At 38.4% G+C, this 13890-nt stretch overlaps 1 protein-coding gene across 4 annotated transcripts in view; it reads left to right on the top strand.

The window, feature by feature from the left end:
* Window positions 1–13890, top strand: part of grik1a (glutamate receptor, ionotropic, kainate 1a) — a 39245-nt gene that overhangs the window by 21726 nt on the left and 3629 nt on the right. For 2 of the 4 annotated variants that reach the window (XM_085289135.1, XM_085289133.1), the window contains 8 exons: window positions 2481–2597; window positions 2949–3152; window positions 3529–3752; window positions 4296–4414; window positions 6052–6269; window positions 7680–7905; window positions 10375–10625; window positions 11337–11505. In XM_085289135.1, coding sequence (XP_085145261.1) covers window positions 2481–2597; window positions 2949–3152; window positions 3529–3752; window positions 4296–4414; window positions 6052–6269; window positions 7680–7905; window positions 10375–10625; window positions 11337–11462 — 1485 coding nt within the window. In that variant the 3' untranslated portion in view covers window positions 11463–11505. The remainder of the gene's footprint in view (window positions 1–2480; window positions 2598–2948; window positions 3153–3528; window positions 3753–4295; window positions 4415–6051; window positions 6270–7679; window positions 7906–10374; window positions 10626–11336; window positions 11506–13890) is intronic. The other 2 variants (XM_085289134.1, XM_085289131.1) reach the window with 1 other exon arrangement.

Genomic DNA, 13890 nt, shown 5'->3' with positions numbered 1-13890 from the left:
AGGAGAAAAGCTTATCTGGCACTTACTTTAGTTCTATTAACAATAAGGCCTAATAATTTAATGTTCTTAGCTTCATTCCAGACCTGTCATGACCTTTGCTAAAGCAAAGGGAGTTGAAAGGTTAAAAAAAATCCAGCTGCCAGACATCTGTTCTAATCTGATAACTGTCTGGATTATGCCGCCTGGTCTGATGATTAAGACGATCTCATTCACCATGTTGTCCTCTCTTCCTCCCAACCCTATCTACCCTTCTTTTTCTCTTGACTGCTGGTGTAATTTCCCTTTCTCCACTACTTATTTAAGTTTACTAACTGAATTTTTTTTAAATTAATGTTTGGTTTTGATATTATTTTTTGTAGTTATTAGAAAAAAATGGTCAGAAATGTAATAAATCCAAATTAATGCAAAAATAATTTCCCAAAGCCCAGCGTAATATCCTCAGATGTCTTTTCATGTAATGCTTTTCATCATTTAATTTCATGATCACATAAATAAAAAAGACAAAAAAAAAATCCCAACAATTCTTATTGTTTTTGTTTTTTTTATCTGAGATGAAGCATAATTGTTCATTTTAATTAAAAATGACTTTTTTGTCACGCTGCTAGTCAACTAATTGTTTCAGCTCATTGTTAAAATGACAACATGGAGAAAAATAAATTGTTTAGCAGTTACTGGATGGTATTGTTGTAACACGTTTGCACTGTAGTTCTACTATTCAGTATTATATATTTATATATTTAAACTGGGCTTCCCTTTTGCTGTCAGCAGCAGTTATTTCAGGTTAAAGTAAAGGATGTATTTCAGTAACATATTCAGTACTGTGCAAAGGTCTTGATCCATCCCACATTCCTTTATGTTCTTTGTATTGAAACATGTTCAAACATGGAAATAAAACAGGACCAGCGTTTTTATAGTTCTCCCAAACTTAAAAATCAATTCTTGATACGACCACCTTTATTCTTCAACACGCAGCCTGAACTCTCTTAGGAAAGCGCTTTTGTAATTTTTTGAAGTAGTCTTAAGGAATAGTTCTCCAGGCTCCATTATAGATATTCAGAGTTCCTTGGATGCTGCACTTTATTCTGTTCTCTGTCAACATGATCCCACACTGCTTTAATAATGTTGAGGTCCGGGCTCTGGGGAGGCCAATCCATAACCGATAGTGCTCCATTGTGTGTTTTTCTATCCAGTTTTGATTTTACGGCATGGCTTCATCTCTCAGCATGAATCATTGTCATGCTGGAAAATGAACAATATATGGATCAAATGGGGACCCAGATGGATCTCTCAGGTCCTGTGTCAGGTCTTAGCTGGATTTCTTTTCCTATTATTTAAGGGAAGAAATAATGCTCATCTTCTGTGGAAAGCTCCTCGGTCTGCCACATCTTCTTTTGTCTTCTCCTTTTTCATCTGATAGCTTTTTGAGAATCAAGTTGTTGGAAAAATACTATTTTATATCTTTCAAACTGTGTTATCTTTAGCATTTTTGTAGCTAAACATAAGAAATGGAAACAAATGGTATGTTTTTGCAACAAGCTGATGGCGTCTAAAGATATAATTTAAATTGGGTTCTTTGCTCACATGTATGCTATGTGTATACACAACCCTGGTTCATCCCTTGAGTTAGGTGTCATTTTTAATGCTTGAATGATTTATAGGTCAGTGTTAAGTGGATAAACCAACAACAAAAATAATTTATCTAAAAACAGTCCGGTACAAGGACTGCACTGAAAATGAGTGAAAAAGCAGCCAATGTCCAAAGAAACTTTAAAAGACCCTCAGAAAGCCTGGAGAACTATTCCTCAAGACCACCTTTTATAAAAAACTGCTCAAAAGTCAAGCATCTAGGTTGCAAAATACAAAGAAATGAGGGGTGGCTCAAGACTTTTGCACATCACTGGATGCTACTCAAATACGAGTGCTAACTGATCCAATAATTGTCATAATGAAATTGTTGTACTCAAAATCTGTTTGGTCCAAACTGCTCCTTCAGTTTCATATTTGCTGTATATAAAATTACATTTTTTAGCTCTTTGCCCAAAATCATCAGAGCAAAGCTCAGCAAAGGGAAAATGCTGTAGAATAGTGAATGAAGCAGAAAGTTGAAAAGGAGGCAGTGTCAGGTCTTTAAACCTTTATACTTCTTTTTCATTTTTCTGTTCGGCGAATCAGAAAATATGATTAATATGCGGTGTGTCAGAGCAAGTTCTATTTTCCCATTAAGATCTGGAGATTAAATCAACTTCGTTATTCTTTATTTTTCTGAAATAAGTGGAGTAATCAGTCAGCTTATTTTCCTGCACAGGTGATCGCTAATCATAAAAACGCAGCGTTGTTTAAAGCTTAAACAGAAGTAAAGGTCTATATGCTGCAAAACAGTCTTACACAGAGACTCCAGAAGGTGTCAAATGTAACATCCTGTGTTTGATCAAAGGAGCAAATGTGGTTCAATAATTCTGAAGCCCTGTTTGCTTTTGCAGATTGCTGTGTGGAACTCGTACAGGGGGATGAACCTGACGGAGGAGTCCAGGCGAGACAAGAATAACAATGTGACAGACTCTCTGGCTAACAGGACTCTCATTGTCACCACAATACTGGTGAGTAGGAAGGTTAAACAGAGGACAGCATAGAAAGAAGAAGGGAAGCACATGTGAGATATGGTTAATGTAGATAGGGGGAACAATAGATGGGAATGCAATGAAAAAGGAGAAGGATACAAAGACGGAAAGAGGTGTTTAGGAGATGTGGCTGCACAGTTTTTGTCTCGTTTTGTCAGCACAGAGCGAAGCCGATTCTTTATTAATCCCGTCCATAAAATAATTTGCACGTGCTCATGCAAAGGATCTACAAGCTAAAATAACAAAACTCGTTCATTTAGGATACTAAGCATAAAAAAGGGTCAGAATAAAGAATATACCATAAAAAGATGAATGTTTTGTTTTACACAGGAAAATCCTTACGTGATGTTGAGAAAGTCAGACAAGGAGCTGGTTGGGAATGATCGCTACGAAGGCTACTGTCTGGACCTTTTGAAAGAGCTCTCAAACATCTTGGGTTTTACGTATGAAGTCAGACTGGTGGCTGATGGGAAATATGGAGCCCAGAATGATAAAGGAGAGTGGAACGGGATGGTCCGGGAGCTGATCGACCATGTGAGTTACTAGATAAAGTGTAAACCCCTCAAATTAAATTGGGAAATAAAGTAGAGTAACGTTTTCCACGGTTGAATTCACAGATTTCATTCAAGCCTGTTTGCAGGCCTTGTTTAAAGACCAGTACAAGCTTCTTTCTTTGATAAAAATCAATGCTCCCTCTGACTATATTAACAAGGCTTCTAACAAAAACAAAGCTATCTGACCAGAGTTATGAGCTATAAATAAATATTACATTGCTTTCTAACAGTTTTCTCAAGTAAAGAAAATCTTTTAACGAGGTGTATTCATCATGTGAATACTGATGCACCGATGAGAGCCCTTGAACAGTGCTCACTTTACCTGCAGTGGGTTACTTTTGTTTGGTGTTTTTTAGGTTGCAGACCTTGCCGTGGCTCCCTTAACCATCACCTATGTCAGAGAGAAAGTTATCGACTTCTCCAAGCCCTTCATGACCTTAGGCATCAGTATCTTGTACCGGAAACCTAACGGCACCAATCCAGGCGTGTTCTCATTTCTTAATCCCCTGTCTCCGGACATCTGGATGTACGTGCTGCTGGCCTGCACAGGGGTCAGCTGCGTCCTCTTTGTGATTGCCAGGTGAGAGGATGCACTGATGCTTGAGGGGACGAGCTGAGGTGTGATGAACTGTCCAAAGCCCCAGCTCAGCTCTGCCACACTCTTCTTTGGTTACTAAGGAATTCCACCACAGAGCTTTTTAGAACAATAAAAAGTGGGCGAGCCTGACAAGAATCACAAATCAGCTGTGATGTTTTGGCTCGACTATATTTTAGCAAATTTCTGCTACTCAGAAATAACGGAGAGTGTGCTTTTAGCCATCAGCTGCCAGAGTGGATTTGATTGTGGCTGTTAAGTAGCTGGGAGTAATTGCAAACTCTCCACCTTTTTCTACGGTAGTACGAAAAAGAAATCTGTCAGCTGGTTGCACCTTGCAATCTGTAAGTGACAATGAAAATGTGAGACTCAAAATACGTGTTTTGCATTCTGTGAAAGTGCAGATTGCACTGAAGCACTAATGGAAGCCTGTTTTAATGTGAACTGCATGACTGAATTATGATTCCCTGCAGCACACTGGTTCCGTACTTCTTTTAATCTCGCTTCCTTTCTGTCGTTGTCTTGCAGGTTTACTCCTTACGAGTGGTACAACCCACACCCGTGCAACCCGTCCTCGACTCTAATTCAGAACAATTTCACTTTACTCAACAGTTTCTGGTTTGGAGTTGGAGCGCTGATGCGGCAAAGTAAACTATTTTTATATAGTCGGTTGATGAAATTGTATGTTGACTGTCAAATTAACAAAATGCTTTGGTATGTACGGTGTCTTTGACAATCATGAAGAACGTGTTTCTGTTCAGACACCTGGCAAAACGTGCATTTACCAACATGTGTGTGCTTTAAAATTTTTATGCTATTAGTGTGTCCCTGCAGTCAGATCAAATCGGAGGCCACCTGGATATTATTCATTTGGGGCTCTATAATCATTGACTCACTTTGGAAACAACCTTCACTGCAGTTTTTGGTAGTTCTGCAGTGGCTTTGTTTTCCCCCCAAAAAATAATAACCTAAAAATATTTGTGCATTCTTAAATTCTTTTTTAAAATATGGTTTTCAGCTCAGACAGATTCGATCTCACTCTTTGTACACTATGTACCCAGCAGCACACAGCAGACAGACAGTTAGCACAACGATGGTGAACATAACAAGAAACATCAGTTAAATGTTTGATTTAAATTTATCAGGTTAGGACACAAGCACACACAAACCAAAAATGCTATTGTTTAAAAAGTTAAAACTTTACTAATAGAAGCAGCAAAAACTGGGGTCTTACTGCAGAGCTACAGTAAATGAAAACCCTGCACAGCGGCTCGGCTGTGAGCTGTTTAATGCCAAACATCAATATTTTCCTCCTATTTTCTTTGAATGCCCTTTCCATATATCCTGGCTCCAGTTCACATGAATTGCATCCAAACCCTATTATAAGAATTATGTTGCACATCATAAGGACTTTATCTCTCTAAAGGCAGGAGATTTGGGCAGGCAAAGTCTGACGTGCCTGATTGAGTGGTCAGCAAACCTACTGACAATATCAGCCGAGTGCAAGCCAAGTGTAACTATCAGTAAGCTATGTGTGTAATTTGTTAGCTCTTTAGAAAGGCAGAAAATGAAGAGATGAGCAAGTGGGGCTCATTTTGGATTCGTGCAAATTTCAATGTTGGTTTATTTTCTTATCTGTAAATCAGATTGCCGATAAAGCTTTAATTACATGTCTCCTGCTGCACTGATTCCCTTTCAGCATTTATCAAAAAACAAGCTCAGGCAGGTTTTATACTCTCCGCACTGTATTCTGCATATGAGCTTTTTGATGCTGTGGGTTCTTCTCTAGAAGCACATTTAGGGATTCTTTTCACTCAGAGTGAATAAAAAAACGAGCACAGATGAATCCAAACCTCAAACCCTAAAAGTGGCAAATGTATTCTCCAGTTATCTGAATATGTTTTCCCCAATTTCCTTCAAATAAAAATATAAAGCACTTTGCTTATTTTGGTGCTTAGGTGTTGCACTTCATTACTTTTTACATGTGCTGCTACATTTTCTTTACTTTCAGCTTTCCTTTGTCAGATCTTCTAAAGTGTACCATTGTATTTACTGTGAATCTCACAATTAGGATTAAGAAAAAATATTGCGATTAAGAACAATGTAAATTGGTTTCTCCCATCTTTTAAACATGCAAACAACACCTATTATTATTCTAGTTTCACTATTCTGATATTAACAAAATGATTCCTGCATTATCAACATGTTTCTCACTCTCCCTTTCTTAAACCTTTACCACATGTGCTCGTTCTTAACCCCTTGGTTCTGTTTTCCGTGCTTCCAGGCTCAGAGTTGATGCCTAAAGCTCTATCCACGCGTATAGTTGGTGGCATCTGGTGGTTTTTTACCTTGATCATCATCTCATCCTATACGGCCAACTTGGCAGCCTTCCTCACAGTGGAACGAATGGACGCACCCATCGACTCAGCAGATGACCTGGCAAAGCAGACCAGGATTGAATATGGTGCAGTTAGGGATGGATCCACTATGACTTTTTTCAAGGTAAACCTGCTGTAGTGTCTAGTATGAGGCTTTTAGAAATATGTGACGCAATACGTATTACATTATATAATCTGTCTTTCAAGGGCTTTTCTCTCTCTTTATGTTTATATTAAGCTATATGTTTTCCATGGTGACGAACTGAATATGTGGTAATGCTGCTGGAGAGGAAAGTGATTTTTCACACTGAATGCAAACCATAGATATTTGATTTTTGCATCCTTTAAGAAAATGTTTTGTTATCTTTCAGTAAAACTAAGTGCTTGCAAAAGGCTGTTTGTCCATCCATTAATCTTTTTCCATTTCTCTCCAATTTGGGGTTACATGCGGGCAGCAGGCTATACCAACTGTGCAAAAAGCAGGATACACCCAGGACAGGTCACTGTTGGTTAATCACAGGGAGACAAAGAACCATTCATATCTATTGCCAGTTATCCTAATGAGCATGTCTGTAGATTGTGGGAGGAGGCCAGAGAAGATCGTCAGCTGGTTGGTGGATTCAAACCCAGGATGTTATTGCTATGGGGTGACAGTTCACCCCATAGCAATAACACCCATAGCAATATTTCATATTTCTTAAAACTATGAGGTTTTAATATATTTAAATACATAACTCAGGAGTCACAGTACCAACCAAAATTAACATCAGCCATTGGGCATAGCCTTAGTGCCTCAACACTAAATTTGTAATTTACCTTTGTCAAAATGAGTTTATTACAGTTTCTCAACATAATTCACGGGAACAGATACTTCTTAAAATCATATAATTTCCTTTCTGTATCATCCTGCATTTTTGCCAAAATTCTGTTATAATGAAATTAAATAAAAATAAATAAATAAATTCTTTCATGGCTGGTGATGTGAATCCATCAAGAAGGATTGTATGATGGGAAATGGAGAAGATGCATATCGAGAATTTGGGAGTGTCTGTGTTGAAGTATACGGTAATTTGTGAGTTCCTATTATATAATGCATTAGTGTACTAGTGTCCTTGGGTGGGCTGTCACTTCCTTGCCTCACAGCTACCCTGGCTCTGTGCCTCCTGTGGCTCAGCAGGGGTGATCCATGCACGGCTTTATCCTCCCAGATTGCAGCCAGTGATTATGGCTGCCTCGATAGGAAGAAGCAGGCTGTGTTGATGGCTTGAACAAATTGAATCAGCTGGAGGAGATTTAGAACACAGCTGTCCCATTTTCTCTGACTGAGCAAAGCGAAACACACACTCACACACATCGACTGAGACTCCCGCTGAAACACAGTCCCACACAGCTTGCTTGTTAAACTTGTATGCATTTATGGAAGCGTTGAAATCCAGTTAAGCACATATAACTGCGCTTGTGTAGACACGAACGCACAAAGTCTATTTTAAACACTGTACACTTTTTATTAACTTTTGGCTGCTTTGCTCCTTAGAAATCAAAGATCTCCACTTATGAAAAGATGTGGGCCTTTATGAGCAGCAGGAAGAACACCGCTTTGGTTAAGAACAACAGAGAAGGTATCACCCGCGTCTTGACAACAGACTACGCCATGCTGATGGAGTCCACCAGCATCGAGTACATCAGCCAGAGGAACTGCAACCTCACACAGATTGGGGGTCTCATAGACTCCAAGGGCTATGGAGTAGGAACACCTATTGGTAGGATGAACAAGAAAGATGTTTATGCCTCAACATCATCTTTGTCACCTATCTCCGAATGAAAAGCCCCTGAAAAAGTAAAGAAAAAAGTCATGTAGAGTCACATATTTTGAATTGAGAACTCCTTGTGTTTGACATATTTCACTGCAGCAAGACTCATTTCTTATTAAATAAATATATCAATTAAAGCAAGCCATAGACAATTACTGCATATCTTCAAGCACAACAAATTAAATTCTGATTAAAAGATCCTGGTGGTCTTATTTTACTTGAAAATATTTTTTATAGAAACGTCTGTAAATGAATGTTTTGCATGAGAGATAGAAATTTTTATTTCATTAGGAATTTGCATATTTTTCTCAGGCGTTCAAGTGCAGAGCAGCTACCCTTTATCCTCAAAATGCAAATACCCTTCCATCAGAAAGCTCTGCCAGCTGTAAGGCTTTAGGCCAGTTTGTTAGAATTTGAACTGGAAGCAGGTCAACCTCTGCACTTGATGTCAGGACTGTTGGATGTTTACTCAAGCAATACTTAATATATATCTCTCTTTCTTCTCTTCTCTTATCAAGATGCAAAGGTATTGCAACTGATGTAGGTTTGAAACCCTCCGTCAGAGATTCAGGCTTATTTGATAACAGCAAGCCAACCTGACAAGCCTGTTAATTTTCACTCTGCTGCTCCTGTAGAAAACATTCTGCATTGTTGAAAATATTAAAGGCCACCACAGAATGGAGGAGCATCTGTAGCATAGTATGACAGAGAGGGCCAATAAACAGAAAGCCTCCCTGGGTAGTTAAGTTGGCATTAACTGTTCTTGTACAGGATTTTTCTAATCCAGTCCAGTTTGATGTTGACCTATTATTTCTCTGAATTCAGTTTTACTTCCCTGCTGGCCAAAAAAGCACAAAAATGAGATGTGCATAGAGTGGTAAAAGCAAGAGAAATGACAAAGCATTATCTAGGAAGGCCAGACCAGGACCAGTCTCTCTAAATACTTTTTTTGCTGTTGTAGTGGAGAGTAGTGGTTTAGTGTGTTTGGTAGGATGTTTTTTTCAGAGCACGGGAACTCGGTACATGGTCAGGTTTAGGTTAAAGACATCCTTAAGAGATAAACACAGATGAGCGGCTCACTGCTTTAGGCTAAATCCCTCAGAGCAGAGGTAGCTGTGCCCACGCTGTGCTAAAAAGTTAGTCCATTCAGCGCTTTTCTCAACTGATCAATAGGCTCTGATAGAGTGAAAGTTGTGTATGAGTGTGGAAGTATAGTAGGAAAAGAGGGGGGATGCAGAAAATAACAGGAAATAGTGATTATAGGGTGTAAGAGTTCTTAATACTGTTTAAGAATTCTTAAACCTTATATACATATATATATATATATATCACGTTTATTGGCCATGTATATGCACAGACACATACAAGGAATTTGGTTCCGGTAGATGGTGACTCTCAAGCACAGCAATGTATATCTCAACAATCTAAGCAACACAATTCACCCACACACACACGCGCGTGTGTGGATATATCAAAGACTGTCGACTAGTTTTACTCAATAAAAATGTACAAAACTCTGTATACTGCAATGTAAGCTCCAACAAGGCAAAACAACAACAGAAAGGACAAACAAGGAAAAAAGTCTTCTTCCAGAGCTGGTCAACCTGAAAAGCCCAGTGTAGTACAGACAAAATAGTTATTCTGGGAAATCTTGTGTGCAGCCTGTAACCATGTTCCTTCTTTCTTCGCAAACTAAACACAACTCTTTTGCAGCACTTCTCACAGGCCAACATAGTGTGACACACTGTTCTCGCACGCAAAAAATACCTTCCAAATTTAGCGGCTGGAGAAAGAAAGATATTGGCAGTGTTTAGTTTTTAGAATTTTTAGTTTCTTGTCATCTCAAACGCGTAGGAAAATAAAATAAAAATGTGCAGAGTCTCATGCAAGTGGTGACTGCCATCATGTTCACATGCATGTGGGTGGAGTTGCAGCTAATTGTTATTATTATTCCTGTTCTGCTAATGAAATTATGGTGAATCAGGTGGAAAATAATCTTCATCACTTAGTATTACAGACTTAGATCACTCAGATAAATTCTGCTTTAACATGAGAATGTGCCCTCCCCATCACATAGGAATGATTTTTTTAAAAGGGCAGACGAAGCACATGCAGGACATGTTTTGACTTGCATGTGACATATTTTTTTTGCATGTTATGTCTGCAAGGTTATGACTGAGTCTTATGTCACATAAAAGTAAGGCTCCAGTTCTGGGGACTGTTGCTGTTTCTGAAAAAAAAATACTACTTCAGAAAAACACAATAAATATTTATATCCAATTTAATAGCATGGATATTTAATGCTAGATAATGGTATTCGTCAACAAATAATAATGAGCAAATAGTGGCATATAAATGTAGTGATGTAAACTGTAAAGATTGACTTTAAAAACTTTTTTCTACCCTCCCTCTCACCAGGTTCTCCTTACAGGGATAAAGTGACCATTGCCATCCTTCAGCTCCAGGAGGAAGGGAAGCTGCACATGATGAAAGAGAAGTGGTGGAGAGGAAACGGCTGTCCAGAAGAGGACAACAAGGAAGCCAATGCCTTGGGCGTGGAAAACATTGGCGGTATCTTCATTGTCCTGGCTGCCGGTCTGGTTCTCTCTGTGTTCGTGGCCATTGGAGAGTTCATCTACAAGGCCCGCAGGAACGCCGACATAGAGGAGGTAAGTGAGGTGATGCTATAAACTGCTGTGTGATGATGCGAAATGACCAGATTAAAGGTTACATTTTGCTCTGAGTAGAGGGTTGGGTTTTTTTTCTTTTCTTTTTTTAGAAAAGACCTAGTTTTTCTGTAGATCGTTTAAAAGCAGAAGTGATTAATGTCTGGAAGTATGCACTGACAACGAGCAAAATTTTGTTCATTCCTCATTCTGCGTGTTGGAAGGTATGTTTTTTTGTTGAAATCAATGGCTCATCTGAGTGATATTACTCAAATTAAAATTTGCAATTGCTGCCGGTGTCTTGGCTAGACAGTCATTAGAATGATTTGTGACTTATTGCTTTGACACAGTGAATGCTAGGTTTTGATACAACTAGAAATTGTAGTCAAATAAAACACAAAGGTCTGTGTGGGGTGTTTTTTTTATATACTACAAATATCAGTACTGGATTATCCTTCAGTTCACATGATTTTAATCTTCTTTTTGGAGGTAACAAATATATTTCTCAAGAAAAGCATACCATTTCACACGTAACAAAGGCAGTATTATATCATGAAAGATCAACAATGCCATGCGCATGATTCGTGTTTTCAGTCTGCCTTATTTTTCTTTCTTTCATGTTGTTTCCATATTGTTATTTATTATCAGAATATTTTTTTTCAAGTTTTTCTGTGTTATCTTTTCTCATCCATCCCTTTTTTTTCTTTGCATCAGGCATTTTGTTTCTTTTATGGGGTGCAGTCTCGTCAGTTTCAGCGCCGTGGCTCCACCTCCTCCTCTGGCACTTCCTTATCTACAGATCTAGAGAGTGGCAGGCTACTGGGCGATGACACTGAGTAGCCATGACAACACAAATACAACACATGCTCACTCTTATTGATAGGTTTGTAACCGGGTGTCCTTCTCCCTGCCACTGTTCCCAAAATATGCCAGCATAGCTAAACCTTCAACCTTCAGCGTCACCTAATCCTTAATCATTTCTATAGTTGACCCTTTTTTCCTTCAGCGTGTACCTGCAAAGTGCTTGTTTATTTCCAAAGTGCTCCCACCACCCTCCCTCATGCAGAGCTTAATAAAATTATATAGTTCTCTAGAAACTTAACAGTACAATTTCAGTAGTTGGGTTTACAGTACTTGCAAGTGGTTTCTGTGCAGAGGTGGCATCGTGCTGGCGTGTCTCCGTGATGACTTGCCCTCCCCTCTCATTTGTATGCTGTTTCTTATCTGTAAGGAGCAAATTAATGATTAGAGCCTTAAAATACAGCCTCCGTTCCAGAAAGCACTCAAAATAGTTGCACATTTTTGGTAATGTGGAGTCTAAAAATCCTAAAAATTCAATATAGCTTTAAATTATAGCAACTAGTTTTACAATATGCATTAAGTGTGGCACTATAGGGGAGACCGGGGATAGTTGTAATGTGGGTCAGTTGTAAGACTTCCAATTTCTCCAATCAGGGCCAAGTTTCAAATGATGTGATTCATCCTGTACATGTCCGATTCAGTTCTTCTATCACATGTGAAAAATTAGCACATTTTGGCAAACACAGACAATCTAAGAAGATAAATAGTAATTTTTTTAAACTTTATTTCAACGTTTAATAGCATTATCTGCTTTGCAGTTAAACTCATCAAACCTAAATCATGTTATTTGTATGTCTATGGGGATATATTCTGTGTAGGTCTTTAGTGCTAATGTTTTAGCCGTTGGCTGTAATGTTAGCTAGTTCATGGCTATAGGAGTCTGGGTCATTTGTAAAAGAAAAAATCTGGGTTAGTTGTAACAATAATGCAAATGTTACAACTTACCACACTACTACTTTAACTTATATTAAACAAGTTGGGGCAACGACATCAGCAGAGAGGTTCACTGGTCACCTTTGTATATGCGGTTAATGCCATTGGCAACACAATTCCTCCAATGTTTGTGCTCCCACACATACGTTATGCAGACCACTTTGTCAGAGATGGGCAGTAGGAAGTATTGGTAGTGGAAATAAATCAGGATGGGTGCGAGAAACAGATTTCCTCATCTTTCTGAAGCACTATGCAAACCACACCAAGGCCATGAAAAAAAGTATTTCTTCCCATGGACATTGCGATGGAATTGCGATACTGGCGCACAACTACATTTTTTCAGCTTCATTGTTATGTTCAAAAGTTGGTGCAAGAGTTGTAGGTTAGGGGTTAATTGCAACACTTCACTCTTTGTGTTTGAGGCCATACCATGTAATGAGTAATTGTGCTGCAGAGAAAATAGCTGCACTATTTAATAGCAGAGACATGTAAATACTTTGCATTACATTTTGAATCCACCACCTTAAAAGAGCTCCAATTTACAGACAGAAATGTCAAAAATGTTACAACTATCCCCGGTCTTCCCTACTGATGTTTTCTTCACTCTGGTTAAGTACCCTTTCTTTTGGCAGTGTAGTCTCAGTAGACTTTTGTGTATACTCTCAATGCCTTTTGGGAAATCAAAAGATAGGAAAACTCATTTGAATATTTCCTCCTCATTAAGCTCATTAGTAGACTGGTTTGGTTGGCTGAGGTTAGGATAGCAGTGACTGAACAATGTGTTGAGTTAAGATGTCCCTTGACACAAATCCGGGGCCAGAAGTAAAGTCGTCCTTTCATTAATAACTTATATTACTGCAGAGAATTCTCAGCGAGGAAATGATGGATGGTATTGCAGAGGAAAATAATTTTCACTTTATCCCTGGACTGACCTTGTGTTCCTTTTCTTCTCTGAAAGGCAGTATGAGAGTGAATGCAATATTCAGTCAGATAAAGCAAATATTAACTACTACTGTGAATTAATAACTTTACTACTGTTACAGGGCATACAGTCGGTGCATGCAACGAGTGCATATCCTATAACCTACTTAGTAAATTGATAAGATACTTAAATTATACAAGAATGAACATTGTATTTAATGTATGCATATCCAGTGATAAATTGGTGTTTTCACAAGTAAAGTAAATATAACTTTTTTGTTGTTGTTGTTGTAATCAGGTATGATTTTGTTTTTACAACTAGTCACCAAAAAACTTGAATTGTCAGTTGTTCAGGTCAAAAAAGAAGAAGTTTTTTCTGGTATTCATAGGAAACCCATACTAGATCAAGAAGCCCGAAGCCCAAGGATGGAACAGGAAGGTTTTCTTCTATGTTGTAAAGCTCAGCAGATAAAAACTGGATGACTTTCTGCTGTGAATTATGATTTCATGAGCACGTCATCCAGAGTAGGGCAAAATAAAAGGCAAATAACTG

Source organism: Mchenga conophoros, linkage group LG10 (genome assembly GCF_057382185.1).
Source record: "Mchenga conophoros isolate Kocher_MC1m ecotype Shallow Benthic linkage group LG10, M_conophoros_male_GT1.1, whole genome shotgun sequence".
NCBI classification, from domain to species: domain Eukaryota; kingdom Metazoa; phylum Chordata; class Actinopteri; order Cichliformes; family Cichlidae; genus Mchenga; species Mchenga conophoros.
The sequence above is the reverse complement of the archived record's forward strand: the minus strand, read 5'-3'. Positions and strand labels throughout refer to the sequence as shown.